General features: G+C 42.4%; 1 protein-coding gene across 1 annotated transcript in view; it reads right to left on the reverse strand.

The window, feature by feature from the left end:
* The window catches only part of me1 (malic enzyme 1, NADP(+)-dependent, cytosolic), a 108,492-nt gene that overhangs the window by 61,091 nt on the left and 34,118 nt on the right, over window positions 1–13,283 (reverse strand). Inside the window, exon 2 of the mRNA XM_050047533.1 lies at window positions 4,606–4,739. Coding sequence (XP_049903490.1) covers window positions 4,606–4,739 — 134 coding nt within the window. The remainder of the gene's footprint in view (window positions 1–4,605; window positions 4,740–13,283) is intronic.

The raw sequence follows: 13,283 nt of genomic DNA on the forward strand, positions 1-13,283 counted from the left end.
CTGATACTACTCAGAACCATGATATTTTCATTGGTATCGTACAGTGGGTCCCAATATTGGTACCCTGACAACACTAATCTGGAGGGGGTTCATCTGCAAAAACTAAAGAAAAACTAAACAACAATATTCGGTATTCGGTACTCGGTATTCGGCCAAGCGTTTAATATTATTCGGCTTCGGCCACAAATTTTCATTTTGGTGCATCCCAACGAAAAACATTTGTTTGTTTTTGCGTGAAAGGTAATTTTTGTGTTTGAGGGAAGTTTGACAAAAAAAAAGTACTAGTTTTTTTTCCAGAGCTTTCAACCACATGTCAAACTCCTCAACTGATAGAGTTTACTGAGTCGTCATGGAGTCAGCCCATGTGATGACAACTGTGCTATCTCCATGAAACTGAGCAAACTCCATCTACTAGGAAAGACGATGAAATGTGGAGAGCTAAGAAAAAATTCTGATGTCAGCCTGTATCAATGGTGTACATGATGAGGTCTGGTAGTCAGAGCATTATGTCTCTTGTTAGGGTAGGACGAACATCATTACAAAACAGTGTAAATGTCATATTCTCATTGTATATTATAGCTCATACTAATGATTAATCATTTGCAACATTGTGTGGGATGAGTACTTCACTCCCTCATTTGAATCACAATAAGGGTCTATGAGAAACAGATTTCAAAACAGGTAAAAATAAACAGAGATAAGATAGAGTCGAAACAATAGATAATTACTATAGAAAATTAATTCATCAATCAGACAAGAACTATTTTGATAAGAGATTCATTGTTTAGGTCATTTTTCCAGGAAACATTGGCCGATCGGGATGTTATCAGCCCATGGAATAGTCATTATCTGTATAAGCCCCTAGATATGGGTCAGTAGGGGGCCTGCGCAACCTACTGGTGGGTTCAGAAGGCCGTCATTGGGCCATTCAATGGGTGTTACTAATTCATAAGGTTTCACTTTCACTTTCCTCAGGCACCAAAGCAACATTATGGTTACAGTAGGTTTAGAAAATGTTCAGGGTTGGGTGTAAATATTGGTTTCACATTGGAATCAAACCCCTGTCTTCTGGGTGAAAGTCCTGTGTCTGAATATGCTATTTTTTCTTGTCTTACTTTGTAGTGAAATGAATATTTGGAGGTTTTAAGAAGTGGTCTTGGGCTTCAGAAAACTGTGATGGACATTTTACATTATTTTCTGACCCTTCATGGACCAAACAATAAATCGGCAATTCGAGAAAATTATCATCAGATCAATTGACAATAGAAAAATAGTTGGTTGCACATCTTTACTTTTAGCTCCCAAAAGCATCAAGATGATTTTCTCAGACTTTAGAAACCTTCCTTCACAACCATAGACTTTAGACAATGAACAATGATGATAACATTATACAACTGCTTTCATAGGCAGAGTGAAAGCATGTTGTGACAAGTAAACTGATCTTAAAATAGGTGATGTGCCCCTTTAAGAATGAAAATTAAGGACATCGCAAAGACAAGCTTTTGATGACTTCACTTCGCACTGTCAATCAGTTGCTCTGACTCAGCAAACAAAACTATAATTAAATCCCCACATCAAATCCTAACATATTACAGCAGTGTGCCATTGTTTGATTTTATGCTGGCAGACATTAAGGGAGCTTTCTTTCTCCATTCTTAACCATAAAAGGCGTGTGCACTGCCCGCACCCAGGAAACAGGAATATTTACAGTACACACTGCTTTATAAAGCAGGATCCACGCTGACTTACTGAGTGCAGTGTTTCCTTTAAAGTCAACCTGCTGAAGCAGCCAGGACACAATCTATCTGAATCTTGATCTGTTTTAGCATGAGTGATCTGCTGGCTTCAGTGGTGGCCCCAGAAATTTTTCACAGGGGGGCCACTGAAAATCTCGTGGTGGCACACCAAGACCAAAAGCCAAAATTAAATTTCAGGAATTCTATTACATTGTTGAAGTAAATAGGCTAGTTGAAGACTATGTCAATATGAAGAGTTAAGGAATCTCATACTGATATACTATTATTTTACGGTGATATTACCAATTTTCTTATGTGTATAGACTAATACCGGTGCAGTTAACATTTTGAGTTCCAGAAAAATCCTGTTTTCATATGTTTAATACATATTAGGGCTCATTTATACTCCCTTTAAATACAAAAATAGATAGGTCCGTTTCATGTGCTGTAAAAATCATTTCCCGCATACTTCCATGCATCCCTCATGATAGCATAAATACAGGAACTAGATGGCACTTGATGGCAGAGTCAAAAGTTTACATAACAACAAACAAGGCGACAGTGGAGGAGGTTGTAATAATGAACCTTTCATCGAAGCAGCGTTGTAGACCCCAGATGTCTTTGAGGCCATTAAAACTATCGCAACATGTGGACGGAGAATTCTTTTCACTATTGTACCAATTTGTTCCGTTCTGCCATTTTTTAAAATGTCTTTGATGTCTCCTACAGTCATATCGCACCTGAACTATGCTACACTGCTCCCACGAGCTCCAGTAGTACTGCCCCGTTGTTTACGTATCTGTAACCTTTTAGAAAACATGCAGAAATGCTAATAAAATGAACGCAGAGAACGGACAGAAGGCTCCATCCGTGTCCATTTACGTATCTAATGTTGAGCGTAAATGAGCCCTTTCAATTCATTGTTCTTCAAATAGGCTACTTTCTCTTAGAAAGACAAATATACAGCTTTAATTTGAATGGGGTACATTGATTGTAAGGAACAAAACATTTACTGGGAAGAAGTCCTTAGTTCGAGACTTGTGGGTACCAACATGATATCTTGAGGTGAGAGTTCAAGGCAGGGGCGGACTGGGACTAAAAAACAGCCCTGGACTTTGACTCGGCCCAGCCCACAACAACCGGTGCACATACGGTATGCACTTCCTTCTTCTTCAATTTGATTGGCCAGCCAGCTCATAGATATCTATGGGCCGGCTGGCATCCAATTTAAAGGCTGCCACCTAGCGGACTGGACATGGAACAGTAGATTATCAGGGAGAAAAAGGAAAAAAAAAAACAACGGTGATGACTGCATGGCGGCCGCCGGCCGTCCTGGAGTACCAGCCGTTCTGTGATTCTCCAGAACCTCCAGATGGCCAGTCCGCCCCTGTTTCAAGGGACTCTGTTGAAAATGGCCATGCTAGTTGTTACCTCGCCAAAATTTAGACTTACTTTGGGGTGTTATTTAGCCCCCTGCCCAATAAGCTATGCTGACATTATTGCAACTTAGCTTAAAAAAATTAGGCACCACATCCTCTTAAAGACACTAATGTCAGCCTCCAATTATTTCCGGTGAGGGTGGGGGTGTGTGGTAGTGGGGGCCTGCAATTGTACATGCACCCACCCACCCCACCCCCCCCTTCATGGTGCCACTGGCTGGCTAATTTTAAGCGTATTACTGCTTTCTAACAACCTCACTGTATATGAGGCCTTAGCTGCAGCATTTTATATACTGCAGTATTTCAGTTGGCAATGCCTTTGAACATCCATTTCCTTTGTTGACTACACAGTCACAGTGGGTACTTAAGTCACTCCATCATCTAAGATCATTAATTCACGTGCTTACAGCGCTGTTCTCTGTGCTGAAAATTTGTCACAATAATTCAAAAATACATCAATTCCACTGAAAGAAAATATGTCTAGTGTCTAGATATCTGATTAAAATAGAAAAGGTTATGGTCGTAAAAAATAAATTACAGCGTCCAGTAATAAATACCAAAGAAGGATTCAGAGTGGGGGAACAGACTGTAAGTAAACACAGCAGGCTTGAGCAATGGCAGGCAAATAGCAGTCCTTAATCCACGGGACCAAAGCCCAAAGCTGGAACGCGCTTGAGGCCCAGAGATAGGTTGTCAGTGACTCTGAGAGGGCATGGGAATGGCAGTGACAAGCTCATAATGACTGTTTTTAGCTGTCGATGTTGCTATGGTGGAAAATGAGGCGGTATTTAAGAAGCTGTCTAGTTCCTGTTGACCCTAAATCCTGTCTCACAAGCAACTCACTCATCCCTGACATCGGGAGTGACAGCTGATGGAACGGCAGACTGAGAGCTGGAGAGTGGAATAAGGGGCAATTTCACACTGATAATATTCTGCACTCCGCATATAATTCAAAACAGTAAAACAGGCTACGGCTTCAGCATGAGGTCTGATCCTGTTGATCAAAGAGCCCAGACTGAGGCATGAGGCGAATCATTACATAATGCTAACAGCTAAGACTCCTAAGCATCTAATGGAGCATGCAAAACTGAGCTGAAGTTTTCATTTGGTCGCTGCAGAGGTTATAAAAACACTCATGAAGGAGAACAGGGAGGAGACGGAGAAATGGGGGGGGGGGGGGGGAGTGTGGAGATCTGTTTAGTAAAATATACAGTATTAGGAGACGGATGTAGATCTCTGAGGGCTGATAGCTAATCTGCCTCTCAGTTTTGAAGGCTTCCAGATGTAGGATCAGTGTGCACAGAGGCAGGGGAATCCTCTGGGGAATCCAAAATTCAGCTCTACTGATTTGAAGGTGATAGAAGATAAAAAGATACTATGTCATGGTAGTGAGTAGAGGTTTCTGTCTGTGTTATGAGTGTAAGCCTCACCTGTCCAGGTCGTCTCTCTTCATGTCGAAGTTCTTGAGCACCCGGAGCAGCTGGACGTCCTGGCTGACGAAGCAGGGAGGTAGCAGGCCGTGGATCCCCAGCTGGAGACGCTCCTCCAGGGAGAAAGCCATGCCCTGCAAAAACACACAAACCACCTCCATTATCCACCACCATCTAACATATACAGCCTCATCATCAGTGGGCTAAGACCACAGGGGGTTCTTCAATCATAATTAAGGAGAGGAAATTCTTATCCCAGTAGATTTTGTGTCTGAGCCAGTGACCCTTCATATTCTCAGGCCTGACTCAGTAACCTTTAAGTGTCTGACTACCCAAGACTGACAGATTGATCTGAAACACAGGAGTCTTATGCGTAATCACACTTGGCAGGTTGTGGTGACTCGGGATCAGTCAATGCAACTGATCTTCTTTGAAGTTTGAAAAGATAGTAAGTCCAAGATAGATCCATTACACAAGTTTTGGTATCTAATTCCATGCTGATGGATGAACTGTTTCAGTTTGACTGTTGTCATTTAATGCTTTCACCACTTGTTATGTCTTCCGTGTGGTCAATTTATGATCCAAGGTTTCTTGTGTTATGGAAGCTTACTAAGACATATCACTATCAAGTATATTGAAATAGCAGTTAAAGGAATATTTTTTTAACAATATAATTAATTAATAACATAAATCCTCAGGCTCCTCAGATAGGTACTGTTCCTAAGGCAAAGCAGCCATCCAACGATTTAGACGTTAAATCTAACAAGCTCAAAATATATCTGATTGAACTTAACAGTGAAATGAGCTGTTCAAATTGTAAAGTGTAGGTTGCTGCACCTTTTAACCTGCTGATATTACAAAACGTCAACTTTAAGTCACCACTCAGATGGTGTTTCTCTCACAGTAGGGAAAGAGGAAGAATACAACATGGAGACAAGAGGGAGCCACCAAAAAGTTTAGAGAATCGTAAGGGGTGTGATGAAATGTAATCTGAGGAGAGATTTGCAATTCAAGGTTCAAAAGTTATGCAGACCTCTACCAGGTGATTTTAGTTGCAGTACTGCACTTGGCCACAAGGATAAAGCAGTGGTGCCATATCTGAGTTTTGAAGGTGCTGGTAGGCATTTTTTTAATCATCAGACAGAGCTAGGCTAATTCACTGCCCCCTTTTCCCACTCTTTATGCTAAGCTAAGATAAGCATCTTCCGTTTAACAAACAGCTATGAGAGTGGTATCAATCTAACTATTATCAAGAAAGCAAATAAGCATAATTCCCAAAACATTCACCTATTGTTTTATGTATTTAGTATTAAGTCTGAACAGTCCAGAAGTGCAGAAATGTCAAATACTGAATATTCATGGTAGATATCTGCGATTGTTTCAACCATGATGATATAAAATTTTCAGTGATAAATTAATGCATTCATTTTTTGGTAAAAGATATTAACTTAAGTATTCTCAGTCATGGTCGATGTTGTTGCGCTCTTGGTATTTCTCCCCCCTCTCAAAACTCTGTTTGAACTTTGAACAATTGCATATTTGGGAAAATATTCACCAATCATCTCTGTTCAAACATTCCTGAGTGATGAGAGAGGTGGCGTGTCAAACTTGTCCTCTGTTCGGCCGGAGTGTTTGCTCTCTTCAGGGGCTCCCTCACAACCAATCTGTGTTCAGAGAGGCCGCTCTTAGCTCACATTCTGGTGCGATGTCCGCTTTCACCAACGCACATCCTCCAAAACACACACAACAAGGTCAAGACTAATAACCTGCGTCACTTTGACCTTTACTCTGGCTTTCATCTTACTCACCTCTGACCTCTGAACGGGAATATTGAAAAACATGCACACGTTTAGTGTCACGGCTGTCATCCTGAAGAGTCTGACCTCTGACCTGTGAAGTTCCTACACAGCGGAAACAATGATCTCACTCAGGAGAGGCATCATATGTTGATGTGACATCAGAGAGCAGTGACAGTGTGAGACTGAGGTACTTCAGCTATAGATAGAGAAGGGGGAGATTAGTCCCCAAATCAACCAGAACAAGCATTGAGTTCCTATTAAATCTGGGAACAGCATTCTCTTCTATTCTCTGCAAGTGAGGCATGATATGGTGGGCATTTTCATTTTCTCTCAGTCTGTAAAAGACCAGCGACCCGGTGAAACCTCAGCCTCAACATGCCAGCTACTGTTGCTGACTGCTGAGACAGAAGTAAAGCTGCGCTATAAACGTCTCTGATTTGGATCATATCCACGGATGCTCACAGCCTTTCCAAGCCACCGGCACTTTCTGTGTATCTGGTTGTGTTAAAACAGTTCTGAGGTTGTAAAAAATGTGCTTGATCACACGAGACGCGCTGCTAGAGGGAAGTAGAAACGCATACGACACAGAATAAGTCATTTGGTATAAAATTTGGCGGGCTTGACGTCAGTGCTGACCACAGACAGTCTTCCAAATCTTATTAGTGTTACATTTTGTTAACCAAAAGAGCAGACTGCTTTCTAATTGTTGGTTTTAGATTTAATCTCAGTGATTCTTGAGGGTAATAATGCAAAAAGGAGGGAATAAGGGGACGGAAATGAGCAAAAACATGCCATTTCCTTTTTGGCACAACATCTAAAGCAATGAATTTTGTGTTTACTCTCTACAAGCTATCAGGAATAACTGCATGTCAAGTTAACACATAACATAACAAACAATGTTAGTCACTTAGTTTACAGTGCTGGATCATCTGAGCATAACTGGAAAAAGGGCATTGGTTATTTCAGACACTAAAGTCTGACTCCCGATCTGTCCGTCGTTCGCTGAGGCTCAATGCAGTCTGTACTTAACGGACCTCAAATAGACAGAAGCAGCTCTGAATTACAACCTTCCCCAATTATCAAAAAAGATTTTCTATTTTTCAGGGAGCCAGCTGCTCACTTCAGACTCTGTGTGTGTGTGTTTTTGTGTTTGGAACAGCAGCTGGCCCACAATGCACTGCCACTCTGCTCGGTCTGCTGTCTGCCACAGCTGACTGTGAGGGACACATGGGAGAAAAGAGTCTTAAAATACACGAGGCAAACTGAGCTTAATATGAGGCTATAAAATAAGATCCATTCCTCACATAGGCTCATGCTGCTCTTTCATTAGCTGAGATATTCTTCCTCTTCTTTTTGTACTCTTTTGGTGAGAGAATTGGCTGTTCCTGACACAACTCACACTTGGAAACTGAAATGCTGAAAAAAAGGCCCACAAAAACACATACAGGCATGCACTAGTCTATCATTAGTAGACAGAGACAGCATTGTCAGCAAATTGTATTTAAAGTAGAGAAGTAAAAGTATTCCCTGTGAGCCCCTTTGAGAGTTTTATCATTTCTATCAGGCCAGAAGTGAGCCTGGATGGGATCATGCATGCAGTTGTGTGTATGTGTGTACGCAGGCATGTGTGGGTGGGTGTATCTGTGTGTCTGCAGCTTATGCTGCAAACTACTGGACCAATCAGCCTAACATTTTGTGTTGTTCAGTAATGACTGTATGCTCATGGACCTCTTGTGGTTGTGTGATTCATAATTGCTGAAAAACCTGTTTTATTGACTGTTTTACACTGTCAACACCTGCTAACTCCACACCTCTCTTAGTCAGCTGGTAGGGGATAACATTGGGGGGGATAATATAGGGGATAATTGGGCTAAAACAAGAAGACTTCAATTTGTTGCAGGCCATATTTTGGCCTTCATCGTGGCTCAAAAACTGATATCTTTGGAAACGCTTGGTTTCATTTTGGACTGGAGCATCTGTTAAAGGGGCAATAAGCGAAATCGTTTCACCGCTAGGTTTGCTGTTGTGCACTGCCTATAGAGCAAAACAAGTGTGTCATGAGCCACTCCTCCCTCTACCACTGCTCTTCAACACCCCCCCGCCCCCACTCGCCTCATCTGTGCCAGCAAGACGAGTACTGCAGCACGGACTATCACATCCAGACGGTCCCGGTGTTTCTTCCGCAGGCTCTGCTTCAGTCAGCTTCACTCAGCTGCCCGATATACCCGCTGCTTCTTCCCACATTAACCTGAATGACAAACCAGGGCTCGGTGCTCCGGTTGGATCCAAACGGAGAGTGAGAGTGAAGTGGAGCATGAGGAGGAAGCACCGGTTAGCCCCCGCTTTCACTGCAGGCAGATTCACTCGCCACAGGGGCGAGGAAATACAACCTAAACAGCCAACTTAGTTTAGCAGTTAACAATGTCTTTCACTCACTCTCGGTCTCTGCTGTGTTCAGCTATTTCCCTGCTTTCCTGTTAGCGTTAGCACTACTCGGCTACCACGCTAACGCCCCAACTCCAACTGAGCCGGGAGCCGGGAGCCGCGGTCACGGTCTCACGGAGAAGAGTTGGAATGTTAGCATGGCAGCCCATTAGTGCTAACGTCCCCACGCTTCTCCGCCAGGCTCAGTGAGTCAGAGCCGAGAAGCGTGGGGACGTTAGTGTTAGCACCAGTCGGCTGCTATGCCAACGTTCCGGGAGCCTGCTTCTCGGCTCCGGCAAGCTCTAGCGTGGAGCCTGGCGGGCTCACAGAGAAGAGAGGAATGTTAGCATTAGCTCCCAGAGTTAGCACTAGAGCTACCACGGCTATTGGAATAGCTTGCAGCTATGGAGCGCTTCTACCAACTCTTCTAGTCACTGAGCCTCGCCTCCATTTCAGCAAATATATTGCATTTATTACAGGGACCATCATCATCATTGAAGTAGGCAGGGGAATAGCTAAACACAGCCGCCAGGCTGCCCGCCGGGCTACATTTTACAATGCTAATTGCAAATGTTAGCTGGGCTGCCAGGCTACTCACCTAACACAACCGAAACGCCTGACCCATTGCTGGGACCGAGCCGCTAATAATTCAAGCTTCGGACATTAACCCATGCTACGATTGTAACATTAAATTTAATTGAATCGACATAGCGACATGTGCCTAACGTTACTGTAACAGTAATTAAAACAGACAATTGTTGTAGACTTTATGTTGTACCTGTCCAGGAGAAGAAGAGCTAGCTCTGAGTCAGATTGTAGCCCCTTTAGCTCTTGCAGTGCTCTCCACCTTGGAAATGCAAGGCCAATGTTAATCCGAGTTCTGTCCCTTTCTTNTCAACACAGAGAGAGGATGTGTGAGGTCATGTTATACTCCAGATGAAATTACACCTCTAGTTCTTCACATAGCAATTTTTTAATTCCTTCAATCTAGAAATGATGAATTTCACTTATTGCTCCTTTAAACTATGATCCACTTTAGTTTGGCATGATACTAGATTAATTGGTCAATTGTTTATGTTATCTTTGCTGCCATCTTGGACAATTCCACTGAATGTAACTGCACTGCACTCCTGCTGCCACGGCTGCAACCCAGTTTTGTTCCTTCTGCCACACAGCATCACACCACACCCAGAGCCTTTCAGAAGCAGAGGATTTTGCCTGCCCAGTTTCATAGACTTGCAGATTTTGTTGACTTGGTCATTAATCCTGCTATCATAAGTAAGCAGAATAGAATAGAATAGAATAGAATAGAAAGAACTCTATTTATCCCAAAGGGAAATTCAGCTGTCTAGCAGCTCATAAAAGAGAAAAAACAAACTAAAATACCTCAAAATAAGTGCATTAATAGAGATTAAATTAAAATAAAATTGTCCATTACACAGTCCAGTCCAGTTGTGAAAAAGTAAGTCAGCTACATAGTTAAATGGTTTCTTTTTCAGTCTGTTTCAATTGTCTTTATTGTTGTTATAAACTTTAAATAGATGTAGATTGTAGGGATTACATTGCAGTCTGTGTTGCTGCTGCGGCTCCACCAGTCTCTCTCAAGACTGGACCACTTTCAAAAATTGTTGTCTCTATTAGTCACTTAGATCCAAAAACATGGTAAAATAGCACTCAGGTTCAAAAATACAAGAGTTTCCCTTTAAATTCATCACAATAGTTCACACTGAACTGATGAAAGTACCTCAAAACAATACTTTAATACAGTTATACCACTAGACACTACATCCACTTAAGAACTACCTACAGATTTACACACACATCTGACATGTTTCTGCTTTTTTCTACTACTCTCAGACCAAAATTCATTTTCACTGTCTTTGTCTCTCTTTGTCTCACTTGCAAGTTCCACAGCTGACAGTTTTCCTCTCCCAGTTCTGCAACTTCCCTATGTTTTTATGTTCACTTAATTAAGTCGTGCCTCATTAGGAGAAAGAAGAGAGAAAATGGCTGGGGAGACGTTTTGTTCTTGTATGAGTGGTTTGAGGACTGCTTTATTTAATTTCAACATAAAAGAACACTTGAAATCCAATATAGTCATACCTCAAATCAAAAAACCCAGCAGGTGCTATGCCAGAGAGTTGTTGTGCCAGAAAAGGGTCGGTCGATTAAACAATTTACTCTGTGTCAGGTGGTTCAAAGAGAAAAACATATTCTGTAAAACAGGTTATATATTGTATAGCACAGCCACTCAACATGGAAGAAAAGACCCATGAAAGCGTACCATGCCTCATTAAGAATAATTGCCCACACAGCTCTATGAGCCCTCAAAGGCTGCCAGTGTCACATGTGAAATAGATACCATCCATGGAGCTGGGCCCAAAATGACCAATTAACATCCCCACACAAAGAAACAGGCAGCATGGCCATCCAGAGGGGGAAACCCTGGCCTGTAGAGTGACTTCATGATTGAAGATACGGCTGGTTGGTTTGGGGTGACGAAGGAAGAAAAGAGCAGGGGGTGGGGGTTTCATGGCAAAAAAGATTAGCGGTGCACGGTTCGTAAACTTTGGCTGAGAAAGCGTGGGAACCGTCGACGCCAGTTTTTGACATCTCTTTGACTTTTGACTTGAATGTTGGCTTTGCAATGCCCTTGTCCTCAGCGTGTAAATAGAGCTGCCAATCTTTTCAATCCCAAGGTCCCTGTCTGCTGGACTCTTTTAGTCAATGTGTCCGTCAGTCGGCCTTCTTAGGCATCCAGGAAGGACACTGTCTTAACGTAGGCCAGGGTAAATACACTGCAAGAATGGTGATCCAAGATGGGTGAGCTTTGATCTTACTGTTAAAATTTTAAGACAGCTTCACACCAAGAATATCTGAAGCAGTGCATTTAAACTCTGGTGTGTTTTCATCTTTAGTTTGGCACAAAATGACCCTAACATTCAATCCAGCACTTTTGCTCCCCTGAAGCAAATACCTTTGATATTCAATTTTTTTTTATCAGCCTCTGTTTGACTTGTAATTAGGAAGTGTGAACCTAAACGAGCCAACACACAACATGAGATTTATCAATCATAAATGAAACAAATGTCAACATTTTCCTTGGCTGTATTTTATGGGTTCAGCTTCTTCCAAACCAAAGTACAGTGACAAACATACACACCCACACATCCAAACCTAAAATCTAGGAAAAATGCACACACATTCATACACACACAAAGCATCCCTAAGTTTGTTTGTCTGAATACAGGTTTTCGATGTCTGACTGCTGTAAAGCCTGCTGTCTCTCCACTCAGGAGCCCTAAACTGGGCTGGGCAGGATAAACCCTAGAAAGCTTCCACATGTCCCTGACCACATCTGAAGTGCCCGCACCCTGTGCCAACACATGTGATGCCCGCAGCTCCATGTTCCAGAAGCCGTGGTAACAACCCAAACCTGTAATCTCCCCACTGGCCAGTGCCACCCCTTAACCTCGGACTGCTGCCATGCCCACCCCTAAACATTCAGCGGAGAGGAAACAGCTAATTAGTTCACCAGATGCCCAAACAAGAAAGATGAAAGTACAAGTTCTTTGAAACTGATAAAATGCAGTTCAGTGCTTCCCAGGGAGTTCAAAGGGTGGGTCTCTTGCAACTTTTCAGCGGAAAGGTTTAGAAATTTAAACATTCTGCTACCTCAACCTTTTCATTTCCATCTGCCACAACCACACAGGGCTCAGTCTACCAGCAGAGCCACTCCCTTCAGTACAGAAGCACTTTCCTTGATCTTGAGTTAAATTCCTTAATGCCACTGCTTGGTTAAGTTCACCCACAGGAGAAGGCTTCTTATCACAACATTAACACTGCGCTGAAACTTTTCTCACACACTTCTCTCCTTCGACTTTTCTTATGTTTCATATAAAATTATTAAGAGAATCTGATGCAACTTCCCGCGCAGTGTAGTGATGAATTACAAAGATGAGTGCAGCAAATGTCAGATCTGACAAATTTATCATATTGAAACATGCAGTCTGAAGAAGACAGCCAGTAGATGTCAAATGGGAAATGCAAAGGCTGTCTTATTAGGTGCAGTCGGTGGGCACAGCAGTCAGATGAATACACCTCCATCACACAGAACCTTGGCACAATGCAGAACGTATTATTTGATCTTAGGGCCCTTACACACCAGCTTAATCTGAACCAAACTTACAGGTGTGAAACCCTGGACGAAAAGTCTGGACCAAACAGCTGAACCTTGGACTGACAAAAAGAGGTGGTCTCCGTCCAAAGTATGACAGACTATTCAGTTTCAATCAATCAATTTTATTTATGAAGCCCAGTATCACAAATCACAATTTGCCTCACAGGGCTTTACAGCATACGACATCCCTCTGTCCTTATGACCCTCGCAGCGGATAAGGAAAAACTCCCCCAAAAAAACCCTTTAACGGGGAAAAAAAACGGTAGAAACCTCAG

This window comes from Epinephelus moara, chromosome 6 (genome assembly GCF_006386435.1).
Source record: "Epinephelus moara isolate mb chromosome 6, YSFRI_EMoa_1.0, whole genome shotgun sequence".
Lineage (NCBI taxonomy): Eukaryota > Metazoa > Chordata > Actinopteri > Perciformes > Serranidae > Epinephelus > Epinephelus moara.